At 32.7% G+C, this 16,263-nt stretch overlaps 1 protein-coding gene across 1 annotated transcript; it reads right to left on the bottom strand.

The window, feature by feature from the left end:
• Positions 1-11,251: 11,251 nt before the first annotated feature.
• Positions 11,252-16,020, bottom strand: LOC133297486 (cyclin-A1-4-like). The gene is made up of 12 exons (XM_061496649.1): positions 15,977-16,020; positions 15,611-15,844; positions 14,546-14,951; positions 14,264-14,397; positions 13,397-13,489; positions 13,013-13,146; positions 12,777-12,852; positions 12,596-12,672; positions 12,477-12,510; positions 12,237-12,386; positions 12,006-12,137; positions 11,252-11,314 (listed from the first exon to the last, which is right to left on the bottom strand). Exons 2-12 carry the CDS (start codon positions 15,812-15,814, stop codon positions 11,252-11,254), a joined length of 1,503 nt encoding a protein of 500 aa, XP_061352633.1. The 5' UTR covers positions 15,815-15,844; positions 15,977-16,020.
• Between the last annotated feature and the right edge of the window lie 243 nt (positions 16,021-16,263).

The raw sequence follows: 16,263 nt of genomic DNA, 5'->3' as shown, positions 1-16,263 counted from the left end.
TGTTTTGTTCCATTACTATTTTATTTTCTTTCATTCCACTTAATAAAAATACTAAGAAATAACAGTCCAATTAAAAAGATTAATCAGTGACCAAAAATTAATAGATTTCACATTCTAATTAAGGCAGTTCACTTCAAAAAAAAAGATAGTTCACTACGGTACTCCCCCCGTGTACTACCCTTTTAAAATTAAAAAGTAAGTTATAAAAATATAACATTTTTTTGGGTGTTTATGAAAATATAATTTTTCTTAACGTAGAATATATTGTCTGTAATTTAAAAAGAAAGTATTTTTTACCAGTCATATAATTTTGATAGGTCATCTCATTAACCGTTTGATAAGGCCGGAAACACTCGAGGCATGTTTGGTGTATAGTATTGGATAAGGTCTGATAGTATAATACTTGATTGTATAAGACCTGATTAAATTTTAATACTATCCAGCATTTGGTATGATATTGCATAAGATAAAATCCTCTAATATTTTAAAAATTAATATATTAGAAAAAATTATTTTAATACATTAATATTGAAATGATATATTAGTTCTTGAAAATTATACTTGTAAGCAATATTAATACATCAATCCCTTATCAAGTCTAATCTCACCCCCTTAGGTTTGATTAAGTTATACATCATTTTGATATATTAAGGGATTCTGCTGTATAAGCTTATATTATACGATGATCACACCAAACAACTGAAAATGTCATAACGTATAGTATAAGCGTATACTATCAAGCCTTATACATCACACCAAACAGGCCCTTAAACACCTTAAAGTGCATGGATTCTTTATACACATGATTATCTTAGGGGGTGTTTGGTAAGAAATTTTATTTTTATCTGGGAATCACAATTCTTAGGAATATAGTGGGAAAATGACTTTTCTGATAATGTTATTGAACAATTGTTTGGTAGGCCAAAATATTCTCGAAAATGTTGGGTCAATTTTTCTAATGTTATATTTGGTTGATTGTAAAATATTGATGGGAATATGTGATAATTTTACAAAATTAACCTTCCCAATCATTTTGATTCTCCCAAGCTCAACGACACTCTGATGATCCACCGCCACTGTCATCCACCGTCTACATCGTCGACGCGAGAATAATAATAATGATAATCACAATAATATAATTTTGCTTAATCAGCTATGGAATATTAAAAAAAGGAAAAGAAGAAAAAAAGATTGGTATATGTATTATTCAGAAAGAGAAAAAACAAGATGCCAAAAGTAAAATGGAAAGGTACCTTCTTCAAATACTTTTGCATCACTTCTTTTAAGAAGTGTTTCTCTTCATAAGGTGATTGTGACTGTGATTCCTGGGTGTTCTGGTTGTGGGAGGCTTTGTTAACTGAAACACTTGTTCCTCCATTTTAGCTGTTATCTCTGGTGAAAAAGGACATAATGGGGACTTCTTCAACCTTGAATTTCACCGTGAAAAGCTTTCTCTGTTGCTGCTTCGAATTTGCAGAAGCAGAGTCAGAGCCATTTGACTTGGATTTCTTAAGTCCCAACCTGAAAACACAAAAATTGGTGGCAACAATAACGCAGCTTTAGAGTTTGGTTCGGACGAATTGAAAACAGGTTCCAATTGCACCATCTTTCCTTTGAAGAAAAAATCATCCGAAGGTGAGAAGTCACGCAATCTCACACCGTTATGGATCTCAAAGGGTTAAAAACGGTTATGACATCACATTTTTCACGCTTAAAGAAAACTTTCTCACTAAATAAATATTAAATCACACTCCAAAATAAAAATCTTTATCTCCATCACTTGACTTGCATAAACTCTGCCATGTTCTCTCACCACCAGCCATATTCTACCCTAATCACCTTCCCATTGATTCTCAGTTTATAGTATAGTAACTCTTCTGAGTCTTGGTTCCTATCATTGTTTCTTCAATCATCGTCATATTGACATATTTCATCCGGACATGGAAACTTCCTTCAATTCATCATTTCTGACTAATTAGATAGTATAACTTTTTTTAGATACATTACTGTTGCGAAATCGGCAAGTAAACCGTTCGTTTCAAGTAATAAAGTGATAAGTAGAGTATCGTTCCCACGAGAATTAATGCACCAAGTACTAGTTTAACTATTCCCCTTAAGTTGGAAAATAAAATTGGTTTGGTTTGTGAAAGTAATTGAGTGTTTATAATTTAAAAACAGAATTTAAAATAAAATAATATTTAAAAACAGAAAATTAAAAACAATTAATTTCCAACGCATGCAAGAAAAGATCAAGAACGTAAGAAAATATTGATAGAAATTTGTAAAAAAGATGTAGCCAGGATGCACTTCACCTTCGATTTCCCCTTATATTCCTATATTCTATTTTATAATTACTTAATTAGTTGGCTCAGACAATTCATTATTTCCCTATAAAATAGTTGAACCCTAATATTTTAGTGATTTCAACCCTTTAACCCAATTGGAATCCTAATGTCTTAGTAATTCCTCTTGAATCAAGCATTAAACAAATGAATTATGAGTCTGCAATCTATGTAAGCCTATGTCTAGATCATACATAAATTGTTATTCTACCCTTATCCAGATTAAAATCTCAATATGTCTATTGTGGATTCTAACCCTCAAAGTCCTATAATTTAGAGTGATCAGTTCTAAACAGGATACGGAAAAATTAACACATGTAGAATAAAAAAAACTAACTAATTAAATTATAAAATAGCAATACAGGAAATATAAAGGATTCACATTGGGTCCGTGATCCCAACTACAAAAAGAAACTAGCCAGACATAGATGACTTAAACAAGTTAAAGAAATAAAAAGTATTCATGAAAACAATAACGAAAAAGAAGATGAAAGATCAATGGTCTTCGTTCTTGAACTCCGTCGGAATCCTGATCTCCAGCGTGAGCCTCCAAGAATTCTCTCCAGCCAAAGATTTCTTGTCTCTGAGGTATGAGTCTCTATTTATAGAGTTTATGCCTTGCTTAGAAATCTTGATTGAATCTTCATTGTGTATCTTGGTTCAATCTTTCTCCGATTCAGCCTGGGATTTGTTTAAAAATTTCTCACGTAACTCTCGCGCTACTAGCGCCAGTTCTGCGCTAATAGCATGAGAGTTTTATTCAGCCTACTGCAGCTTCGCGCTACTAGCGTGGTTCCCACGCTGCAAGCGTGGTTGGCTTGAAAGTCTGGCGCTACTAGCGCTAGTTCCACGCTAGTAGCGTGGAGGTTCTGCCTTGAAAAGTTCTTCTGGCGCTACTAGCGCCACACCCGCGCTAATAGTGCGGGACTTCAGACTTGTGCTTCCAATTTAGGCTTCTTTTTGTCCTGTTTTCCTACAAAATTAGAAGAAAACCAGTAACAAGATATCTGATTGAGATTTATCAATTTAATAACAATTATAGCCCTTTTATCCAAGATTGATCAAAATTCTTTCTCTTTTTGGCTTTAAAGCATATATATGCTGGAGGCATAACAATTACCAAGTAAACTGTAAAGAACCAATTCAACCCAAAAGCTTAAGCTGATGGGTGAGGCTACATTAATGGTTTTATATATCTCTAACATGCCCCTCACACGAGAGCTCACTGGGCTTGAAGAGTAGACAATGCACATGTCCACCTACCTATGCTAAGAAATTTCACAAGACATAATTAATTATTAATTAAATGGGAGGCGGTGAGGATCCAACCCATGACACCAAGGCTCTGATAATATGTAAAGAATCGTTTCTGTTGAACCATAGGTCACAATTAATGAATTAATTATTAATTTTTATAAATTATTTTGTATGTTATTTATAAAATCTTAGGCTAGAATCATAATTAGCAAAATAATTAATTAGTAATTATAATTAGTGAAATAAATAAATAGTAATTATAACTTACGATTTAATTAAATAATAATTATAATTTGTAATTCCTTAGAATAGAAGCCTAATTTGTGAATTAATTATTAATTTTTATAAATTAATTTGCATGTTATTTATAAAACCTTAGAAGCCTAACTAATTACTGAATAATAATTTGTAAAATAATATTTTTATGTCATTTTTTAAACCTAATTACTGAATAATAATTTGTCTATTATTTATAAAACCTTAAGATAGAAGCCTAATTACTAAACTAATTAGTGAGCTAGTTAAGTAGTGAATTATACTTAGTAAATTAGTTTAATATTTTGATGAATTAATGTGTAGAATTAGTGAATTAATTATTTTTGTTGGTAATTAATTCACTAATCGTGTCACCTTTTTAAACGGGACTAATCGTGTCACCCTCTCATTCAAGACTAATCGCGTCACTCTCTCAAACAAAACTAAACGCGCCAATCTCTCAGACGTGACTGAGGTGGCATCCGACGTGGAGGCTAGTCTTGTCATCCTATCAGACGGGACTGATTTGTTAGTCAAACCTACTTGATTGACTGTCTTAGTCCAGTAAATCTTCGCAACCCAACTTCTACTAGGAAAACCTTCTATCATTTTCTTAGTCCAGTCGTTTGCCTGAATATCTATTTCTGTTTTTCTAGATTTTCTTTAAAAAAATAGTACATGAACCCCTAAAAAAGAGCAATAAACCCTTCAATATTTGAGCATCCATGTCAACAAGGAAATATTGTCCCTTCCTACAAAATAAATTCAATCAAAATGAAATAAATTCAGGAGTTTAATTTAATTTGTGATATGAACAGATGTTGAATCGAAAACAATAGTTATAAAATACTAACAAACATTTAGGTATTTGAGGGAAATTTTGATCTTGGTCTTCATTCATCAAGGACTGTCTTAGTAAACGTGATTTTGATGCAGAGCCATATTTATGAACATAATATATTAAGGTGTTCAATTAAGATATAATGATAGGCTCATTTTCATAGCCAGTTGCTAAGTACAATGAATGCGAATTTTTCTATATTTTGGCTCTCCGGACCGATAATACATTATCTATAGAACCTGAAAACAAGGAACTTCGATCTTGTGCTACCCATATAACTCACCTTAGAAGTAAGGGCTTGCCCACGGTAATTTTCAGAACTGTGCTTCTTAAATGGATGGTTTGAAATTGAAGTGTCATCTCACTCTAACTGCTCTTTTTCACTTATCTGTTATTACTCATTGACCTATTAAGAAAACAAGGAAACAAATTAACACCATCACGTGTCCCTTCGCACGGGCTGACGATCAGTGGAAGGTTACTGATTGGAGGGAAGATTTGGTTTGGAACAAAGAGGGGGGAGGGGGGAATTAGAAGCAAAAGACAATCTAAAACCAAAGGAAAAAATAAAATAAAATAAAAAGAAGAAGCAACGATGTCGTTTTTGCGTTGCTGCAGATTTTCTTTCTGCCTCAGAAGCAGATATATTAATCCCTAATAAATAACATGATATGTGTTTGCTTTAGATTTTTCACTATCTAAACTTCATTCCGAGTATAATTTGATTGATGTGCAGAATTTGTTTGTATTTGAGTAAATTTATGTCAGAAAAAAAAGTGATTTTTGCTTTCAATAAAATTGAAATTGTTTTGGAAGTGAAATTTTGACAATTTTACTTCCACCAAAATCACCTTGTTATATATGATCTATTTATTAACATCCCTCAGACTATTAATTAAGGAACATTATTTATATATTTAAATTTTAATTCTCTATATATATTATAAAGAAAAATTTGGATGCAAATATTATAGAAAATTAGTATTATTTTAAAATGTTAAAATATAAACTATAATAGGATATTAAGGTCAACCCTACTAAATTCAAATTGTCACAATCAAATGCATGTACGTATTATCACAAAACTTCTCAACTGAATGAAAATATAAATTTTATTGGATAATACTCCTACCTTGGATAAATATAGTATCTAATTTATATTGTGTCCACCACTAGTTTGCAAAACGGGCCAACCTAGCTCAATCCGCATGTAATATGAAAAAAATGAGTCGGGTTAAGGTTGACTAAAAAAAAACGAGCCAGAAAATTCAACCCAACCCGACCCGAGTCGGGTTAGGGTTGGCTCAAAATATGGCTCGTGGATTGGCTTGCAAAAATAGCTTGCGAGTTGGCTCAAAAATTGACTCGCGGATTGGCTCAAAAATGACTCGCGGGTTGGCTCTTTGTCAGTCTATTTAAATGAACTTGTAATATTAATGCATCAGCTATGCGATTTCCATCAGCTTAAACAATACAATTGTCTTACATAATAGTTTATAAAAAAAGAAAAATAGAAAGTTACAGAATAAGAAGTAAAAACAAAATGTTCTAGTTTCAAATTTTCTTCACAATAAATTTGCACCAACGTCGAGAAACAATTAGAACCACTTGCTACCAAGTGGGTAAGATATTTGAACCAAACAAAGCCAGTGCCTAACAATATAAAAAATGACAGCGATGCGAGAAGATTAAGAACTTGGGCTGAGAGAAAAAAAAGAAGAAGATGGTAACATGTGTGAGTTTTGTCCATTTTTGTATATTATATTTTGTATTTATATATAAAAAAAAAACTCAACCCGCGAACTGACCCGTTTGACCTACAAGTTGGCTCATTTTTTTCCGAGCTGACTCGGGTCGGGTTGGCAGCTCATTTTTGTCAACCCAACCCGGCTCATTTTTGACGGGTTACTAGCCAACCCGATCTTTTTGCCAACCATGACCACCACATCTAAAAACACATGCTTAATGAGATATTTGTCTTAGTGAATATAACAATTGAAAAGAGTTTCCGCAAATAAGTATGGGAAATGTTAGAGTTACTACTTTTTTTTCTTACTACTTGTTACTACCAAATCTTAACCGTTGATTTCTGGCAATCTAAAGGTTTTAATTTATTGGGTCACACTTATTAATTAATTATTAATTCTAATAAATTATAACCGTTAGATTGATGGAAATCAACGGTTAAGATTTAGTAGTAATAAGTAGTAAAAAAAAGTAGTAACTATAACCTCTCCCTATAAGGGCCCGTTTGGATGAGCTTTCAAAAAATGACTTTTTATGCATTGCTTTTTTTAAAAGATAAAGTTATTTTACGTTTGGATGTATGATCTCAAAATCACTTTTACATAAAAAAGTTGTTTGGATGTTAAAATAAAAAAAGCACTTTTTATATATAAAATTACAATAAATGAGAGATAAAATAGGTGGGATAAGGAGAGATAAAATAGATATGATAGGATAAGGTTAACATTGTATTTTAAAATTTTATATTATCTTTTTTTCAAAAAAAAATTTATATTATCTTTTAATTTCTGCTTTTTTCAAAAGCAACCAACTAATTGCTATAAAAAAAACAGCATTTTAACTTTTATTTTAAATTTTGCTTTTTTAAAAAGTTGTTATCCAAACATCTAAAAATTCTCGAAAGGACTTTTGTATTAAAAAGAAGTAACTTTTTTAGGAATAAAAGCTCATCCAAACAGGCACTAAGTATAGTATTTCCAATTATAACTTAGTATGGAGAAACTTTTATGGTTTTAAATATAACCGTTGGATCAACATAATCGATCTAACGGTAAAATTGATTGGTAGTAACATTGGTAGTAACACTAATTGGTTGTTACAATATCATTTCCCTTAAATGAATAATGTTAAAATTAGGGGTGTTCATCAATCGAATAAACCGAAAATCGAAAAAAATACCCGCAAATTTTAATTAGATTGGATCGATTTTTAGATTGGTTAATGAAAATCAATTCAATCCAAACCGATCCAATATATTAATTTCCCTCTATCTACTTAGGCGTTTCCCTACTCATCGCCCAAAAATTTCTAAACCCAAGACCTATTAACCCATCAACTAAATCCAAGAAAAAACTTAGTCACATCTTATCAACAAAATTTCATCTGTGTAGAGCTTTATATCTCATTGTCCAAAAAAAAACTATACTATCATTTACTGATGCTTTTGTATTTCAAAAAAAATAAATTTACAAAGCCAATATATACAAAAAATGTTATTTGCACAATAATTATGAAACAAATTTTAAGATTTTCAAAAAACCAAAAATCGAACTAATCCAAACCCAAAAAAATTGGATTGAATCAGATCGGATCGGATTTGAAAAAAAAATCTAAATCGAATGAATGATTACATGATCAAACCGAAAGAATTGGATCAGATGATTTTTACTTCCAAAACTGATTCAATCTAAACCGCGAACACCCCTAGTTAAAATCATAATACAACATCACAAATATATAATCATTCTGCAAGACATTTTCATAAAATAAATTTTTTAATCTAATAGAGCTCTATATCTTGCAATGGTATCCTCGTGCCTTCTTTTATATAAGGGGTGTTTGGTAGAAGGTGAAAAAAATATTTCCTAAAAAAATAGGGTAGAGAAAATTATTTACCTATATTTAATAGGAGATGAAGTAAAAGTATGGTTGGAAAAAAAAATTCCCATCATTTGTTTTTCTTCATAAAATGGTTATGGAAGATTACCATTGATGGGGTGGAATTGTTTTTTCCCATGTGGTGAGAAAATTAACACACAACATCAGTAAAATTAACCCAACATTCTCAGAAAAATTTGACCTACCAAACACCTTTTAGTAACTTATCCGGGAAAAAAAAATTCCATCATATTTCTGAAAATTATTTCTTCTCGTAAAAAAAATTTCTCCTCTACCAAACGCCCCATACGGAAACAAATTCCTTGATCTAAAAAATATAATTTCACCAAATGGTGGTAGCTCAGTTGGCGCAAGGGAGCTGAGTAGGTGGAGGTGAGAGCATGTGTTCGAATCTCCCCAGTACCACCTTTGGGAGGGGTTTAAAGCCTTAATCATGGACCAGCCCCGAATCGAATTTCTTGTGAAGCAATGAACCGATTGAAATATTTAAAAAAAAAAAAAAAACATCATTTCTCGACCGTGTATATGTTTGGATTACCTCTCACGGGGAATCCCACAAATTTTTAGGCACACAATATGTGTGGATACCTCCGAAGAGATCCCATGATTATTTTTTGAAAAATATAATTCAAAACATATCATTTCTTTAATTTTAATATCACAATAAAGTAATAAAAGTTTAACGGCTGCAAATCTTAATATATATGAGTTACAGAAAAATTTATTATATAAAATTTACCAAATAAAATTTTCATGAATTATTTTTTAAGATAAAAATATAGACATAATATATAAATATAAAAAACATGGAAAAAAGCAAATCAACTGAATATATAATATACGATAGTATTCTTTCTTTTTTTGAAATATTCCAATCAGTTTATTACTTCGCAACTAATTCGATTCGGGGCAAGTCTAGGATTAAGGCTTTAAACTCCTCTCAAAGGTGGTACTGGAGAATATACGATAGTATTCACATATGTTATTGTACAAAAATACAGTAATTTCAAATTTCAAGTTTTTAAGTTTGTTGAAATATAAATTACAATATACATACTTAAATTCCAAAATTTATAAATTATAAAATTATAATTTGCATAAATATAGATTGCTGCGGAATATGGTATCCTATCGAGACATCTAAGAGAAAAAATAGGAATAATAAAATGATAGTATCATGGGATTTATATTTTAAAAGAAAAAAAAGGTTATCCTTATTTTAGTATTTACTTTTATATTTCCTTGATGACAAAACTTCTTTACTCTCAATTTATTATTATTTTTTCTCTCCTTTTCCCTTAATAAGTTTTTTCCACAATTTTCAAGACCCCTCCGTCTCTCTCTCTCTCTCTCTTATTTCTTTTAATTTTTTTCTTTGAAGCAATTGAACTTGTTAAGAGGGTGAGTAGACTGACGAATCCATTAAAGGGTGAAGTAGATCGATGTAACAATGACTAAGTGAGGCAGCATACGAACTACAGCTCAAAGGTGTTCATCATGAAGGTCTTAGGCAAGTTGAGGATAAAGGGAAGGTAGTGAAGGCTCGGTTATGTTTAAAATGGTGATTTCAACAGAGTTTCACTATGGGAGTAATGGTGAATGAAGATGATTCCTCAAAGATGAAAAGAGGGTATATATAGCATGGGAAAGACTCTTAAACACGAAAAGTGCGTTATCATAACTGTTCTCACATAGCTGTGAGGCATGTATGGGAATAAAGGTATAAATAGGCTGTACTGAGCTGAGCCTTGTCTTAAAGAGATCAGATTTGTATAAAATATTTTAAGTTTGATTTGATCTATTAATCTTGTATAGGTCTAAATTATAAGTTTAATCTGTCTTATATTTAAAAAAATAAAAGTCTAGGTATAAACCTGTTAGTATGTTGAAGCCTATTAGGCATTCAATAATTAAAATAATATTATTTTATTAAACAAATTTTTTTAAAATAATAACTTATTTATTTTAAAAAATAAATAATATAATATAAGACAACTTGTAGGTTTATAAGTCCAATATGCAAAAGAAAGCCTATAACTTGCTTTCTAAATAGACTTTTTTGAGATGTGAACCTATTATATTTGATTACATGTAATAAAATGAGAGTGACCTGATACAAATTGAGCCGTAAACCCTTATTAAGCTGACGGACTCATTTACACCCCCAACAGTAGTAAGGAAGAATAAGATATAAAAGAATTATTTGCCCTCATGTGAATTAGTGAGCTGGCTATCAGAAGGCCTAAGCAGACCTATCTGATCGTGAACCATTTACCTTTATTTATAGGAATTTTTTTTATGTGAATAATTCTTCTATTTGGAATTTAGACTAAATCCACATAAAGAAATTTCATCGAATATAAAGATGAAAGAGAGAAATTTTATTCAAGATATAAAAATGATTTTTATATTATATTATTATTGATTCTGGATATTATTTAATTATTCAAATATAGTATTACGACAACAGTCTCTTTCTTACAATATCTGCTCCTGCCGTTGTTTGTCAAAACTAGGCCCTGAACGATTAACAAATCAAGCGATCAAGTCCATTATTGAAATATGAGATGCCATCTAAATAATAAGATAAGAAAAAGGAGTACTCCTCTACTTATTTTCATGGCTAATTAAACTCCAAACAATATACTATAATATGCATGCAATTTCAACCTATATCATTTTATGTATAAAAGTCTAAAAAGGTGGAATGGTACAAGGCAGGAAGTAAGGACTACAGACACTGTGTGTCTAAATGGACATGGCCTAGTAACTTGAATATTTAGCACGGAATTAGCATATGCAAAATTCAACCAAGATGGTTAAGAAGCACTACATCCCTTAACTGCAATGATCCCAAACTTCCAGAGCCGACACCGCATGGCCCATATAGAGCATTAATAGTGTGCGGGCTTTAGTTGCCGAATATATCTAGAGGTATTGATGGAGGACAATATTCCTTTGCCACAAACTTGAACTGAATGCATCCATAAGCATGAAAGAACATGAAATTAATTAGCAAATCGTAAACATCATACTTGGCGATATAAGTCAACAACAATTAAAAAACGGAAGTATTTAGAAATGAACAAAAAGATTACCCCAAATACAAGTAAATTGTTAAAAATTACAACTTAATTGACCCCTTCCAGAGTAGCAGACAGATGCTATAAGATGAGCGGGGCGGGGAAGGATGCCAAATGACCGTGAAATTGAAACAGAAACTCAAGAAACAACATCCCTCGTTTTGAGTGGATGAGATTCGTAACTGCTGACTAGAGATCATAACCAGGTAGAATCGATCTGGTTTCTATATGGATAACCCCTTCAGACCTTTTAATATCACTCGCATATGAATGAAACTAAGCCTCTAGAGGTATAGATCATCATTATATATGAAGTTTGCACGCATTGCAAACTTAATATAATCAAGTTAGATTCTGGCTTAACAGATCCTAGGAAATTCAAATGATTAATTTTTTAATACAATAAACGAAATCCATGTTATTAACAATTCCCGTTAATTCTCGCTAGGATTATTACTTAATTAATTATTTTATATAAATTAGAGGAGAGCTAGTTTGAAGGAACTAAAAATGGTTGACTGCTTTAAGTCACCCGATTTTACAAAGCTAATACACAAGAGAGCAAGACAAGGGTATTCTCACCTTATGCTGACTGTATTTCTCCCTGATAGCGGGTAAATCATGACAGCCATCGCAGCACAACAAATGCAATCCCTTGACACATTCACACAATTCTGATGCTTGGTAACCGGTGTAATGCCTTAGCGTAGAATTCTATACCAAAACATATACATAGTTGCACAGCATCACTATATATAACTATCAAAAAAAAAATATTCCTCAGTAAAATTAATCTCTTCCTGTAATACATACCCAAGGTTTCTTCCTCGGAAGCAGTATGTATATAGCCAAGAAAGTGGCTGACGCAGCAATTAACGATGGGGAGTACTTAAGCATGCCATACTCTATAAGAGATAACTCTGCGAGATAGTCTGCCAAATACTCCAACTGCATCAATGGAACCTAAAAATAGTATAAGGTAGCAACCAGTAAGGGTCATGACTATATCCAGACTCTTGAGATATAAAAAATAATCTCAATCAAAATGCATACCTCACAGGTACGTTTGGCAACAATAATGAAGCGCCTGCATTGGCATGATTACAAGTCAATACTAGGGCAACCGATTTCTACTTGCACTTGCCAATAATAAGATGAAAACTAGTCATTACCTTAAAAAACATCTGGCTGTTGGAGCTGTAATTTCAAACTTTAAGAAATTAAGCACAGCAGATTCCATCTGAAACACCTGCAGTAATTTCATACGTATATTTTTTAGGAGAATAAGGCAACTAAAAAGTGAAAAGACATCCATAGCTGCATGTATGAATCAATAGATAACAAAATACAAACCTGCTCCTTAGAATATGTATTATCAGTTATATAACAGAACTCTTCCACCTTAGGGGCACAGATCTCCTCGTATTTGCTGGCAAAATCAAACTAATGTTATGCTTATAGTTATGGGATTGCCGGATAGGCATACAAACGCATGACAGAGGACAGAAGAGAATAAGAAACATGCATGTAAACTCACAAATTAAGCACATATTGCTCAACAAACAATCATTAAGAGATAAGAAACCTACGCAGCAATCAGCATGCAGGCAACACCAAGTAATTGTAATCGCTGCCTATGCATTGCATTTCCAGAAAGATAGCGATCAATGTAATTAACTGTCAAAAATAGCGTGTCAGGTAGAAGCCTGTACTCTTCGGCAACCTACAATTTAAAGACAAATTAAGGTGAAAAACATTGAATATAGGAACTTAATGAAATAGCACGAAGATAGAATTAGAATATTGACATTTTAAATTTTCTAATGAAACAGAAAGGCCCACTAATCATGATATAACAAGACTCATCATAAATTGTAATGTAATAAAAAATCTGAAAAATGGGGTCAAAAAGAGGAAGAAAATCCCTGGAACCATATATCACCCTGGCAATACCGTCACCCACCATAGTTTACCTCCACAAGCCAATCAATGAGTATGGCCCTCATGATAGGATAGAGGTCTTTCTGTATCCTCTCCATATAGTCCATAGACGGCCTTTTAATTTCCTAAAACCAGAAAATAGACCAAAACAAAAGATGAAGAGAAATAGAGAGAAAGTATACAAGTTCTAAACCACAAGCATAATTAAAGATGTAATACGGTAGGTAACTCTGTGCTTGAAACTTCCAAAAGCTATATCTCCTTAAAATAACAAATCAAAATTAACAGTAGACCTTTAGGTGGGACCAAATCACTCTCATAAGGTACTCAGAAAATTCAATCGCAAATTTTATCCATTATTTTGCACTCCAAAGTCAAATTCACATTCTTAACAATTGTGAGAAGGTAAAAGAAAGGAGAAGAAAATAAAATGATGCATTCATACTTTATCACTCTAAACGCTACAGAGTATACCTCTTGACGTGAATATGACTTTTACAATTACACCAGATTTTTCTCATTAATATTTAGACAAAGGTTGAATTAAAATAATCAAAATGATTGTACAAGTGAAATAGACAAACATAGTTTTAGAAGTAATTGAATTTGATTTTCAAGCTTAGAACGAATTGACATGTCAGATATTTTGTGAGATAAAACATCCTACAATGCTAAGCTACAATGCTACATACATTAACATGTATTGCTTCAAGAAGCTGAAATGTTCCGATAACTTACATTTACTGTATTCATTATCGATAAATGGAACACAAAGTCATGAACGGGAAATTTCTAAACATATTAGACACATCATATTAAAACAACTGCTACTCTGGTAGCAAAAACCTTGAGAATTGCAACAGGAGATTAAAACAGTAAAATAGATGAAAATGACAAACCTCAGATTTACGCAAACATTCATAGATTTCATGGGCAAATAGTGCACAGGATTGTGGGTCCTTGACATTGTAGTCAATATCCACAACTTCATTTGCTTCTATCTTCTTGATAGTATCACTACCACATATTCTCCCTGAAATCAATTTGGCGGGGGATGCATGTGAACGGCAGTAAAAAAAGTATTCCAGATTATAACTTGTAATTATTGAAAAAAGTATAATCCAAATTAGCCAAAGCATAGGGAGAGGGAGAAAGCAAGACTGAGCCTTTAATAAATGAACCTGCTAGTAATGAAGAGTCTGAAACATTGAGTGTGCTACATGTCTTATTATCAATTGATTTGGTCAATACGAGATCATCACTGTCAATATAATCGAATTCCGGGGTCTTCAAAGAATCACTGGTTGACATGCTCTCATCCAGTGAAACTGAACCGCTAAAGGATTTACTTGGAGAAATGACCCCAATATTCAAATCAGGACACACAGCAACATCAGTGCTTGGAGCAGGGAAGGCTCCAACTCCAGCCTTAGGTTGACTACTTCTGGTTGAACATGCGTCTTTGGAAAGTACCAACTCACTTGATTTTATGCTCAATGAGGCTTTCAAAGTCTTCCCGGTCATAACTTTTTTCTGCGAACTGGCAATAGAATCCTTCGTCTTGGCAGTCTTTGACACACATGGAACCTTCAAATAACAGTAACAGTTTGTTAAAGTACAGAAATCAAACATATGTATACCCCAGTTCTTGGCAGGCATGAACGATACTAAGTTACTAACCCACTTAAACAAAATTAATTAAAAGTCGCCCTGGTAATATAAAGCTCTAGCTGTGTGCAGGGTCAGGGAAGGGTCAGTGTGTGGGTCTATGTGGTAAAACAACTGACAACAACACCAACCGTTGTGCCAAAGATCCCCTTTGCAGTGTATAGTTTATTGACAAAAAGTTTGACATTTAAGGAATATGTGGTAAAGCCTGATGTATTAAATCAAATAATCCCCAGTGAATGCCAAGTCTTCCGATAAAAAAAAAAGAGAGAGGTGAGGCTCTCTATAAATTGAATCAAACTTGTTATTACATCATTCTCATGCTTCAACAACACAACTTTAAGATGCATGTGATGCATTATTATGCGACGTTGTTCATCACCCAAAACCAACTCTGCCACCACTCACCACCCAGTCATTCTTATACACATGCACAAATTCACTAAGACCAGTACCAATAAAAAGAAGCAAATGTAATCACCATTACATCAACACCAATCAGAACACGAACTTAAAATTACCGATAAACAAAAGCCACTAATAAAAAAGAAGAAGAAGAAGAAACCAGTTAACAATACCAAAGGGTTGGATGGAGCAGAAATGGAGGTCTTTGCACCGGCGAGAGAGGCATTTCTGTTATTGCTTACGTCGGCGAGAGGGGTACGCTTCTTTGTCAAATGGGTCTTCACGGTATTGACCTTCTTGCTTGAATTTTCTGAAACGGAGGACCTCTTCTCAGAGGACGAAGAAGAAGACCGCAAATGCCGGTTTCGGGTAAACATTTCGTTCTTAGAAAACAAGAACCCTAATCGCTGCAATGCAAGAAACGCCAAATATTGCAATTCAGTTTCTTTCACAAAAAGAAGTAAAGAACCGCATAAACAGAGAAAAGATGTCACTGAGTTTGGTCCGAAAAGGAGGAAATAGCGAGAAGAAAAACGAACCTAGTGCGTGATGGATGATTGAGAAAGACGAACCTAGGTTTTCAAATTGTAGGAAAAGAAACCCTTTCAGAGGATCTTTATTTCGCAAGCGAAACACGCAGAGGAAGGAAGTTTAAGTCTGGATATTTGTCTGTGAAAGCGCGAAATGTGCCTGTTTAGATGAACAATCATGGCCGTTGATTGGAATCAAGAAGAGATCTTGACCGTCCACTGCTCGCATGAATTGTTAACGTATTCATGTATGATGTGATGTATTCATGTATGATTAAATTGAAAATCAAATTCCC

This window comes from Gastrolobium bilobum, unplaced genomic scaffold (assembly GCF_033153095.1).
Source record: "Gastrolobium bilobum isolate Gb01-03AN ecotype WA unplaced genomic scaffold, APGP_CSIRO_Gbil_v1 utg117450, whole genome shotgun sequence".
NCBI classification, from domain to species: domain Eukaryota; kingdom Viridiplantae; phylum Streptophyta; class Magnoliopsida; order Fabales; family Fabaceae; genus Gastrolobium; species Gastrolobium bilobum.
Note: the sequence above shows the minus strand (reverse complement) of the source record. Positions and strands in the feature narration are given on the sequence as shown.

Excerpts from the sequence above, each read along its gene's own strand:
- LOC133297486 (XM_061496649.1), bottom strand. The coding sequence starts at position 15,814 with ATGTTTACCCGAAACCGGCATTTGCGGTCTTCTTCTTCGTCCTCTGAG. Across the intron at positions 12,853-13,012 it reads GCCTGCATGCTGATTGCTGC|CAAATACGAGGAGATCTGTG; the intron begins GTAGGTTTCTTA and ends TGATTTTGCCAG. Across the intron at positions 12,138-12,236 it reads TTCCGAGGAAGAAACCTTGG|AATTCTACGCTAAGGCATTA; the intron begins GTATGTATTACA and ends GTTTTGGTATAG.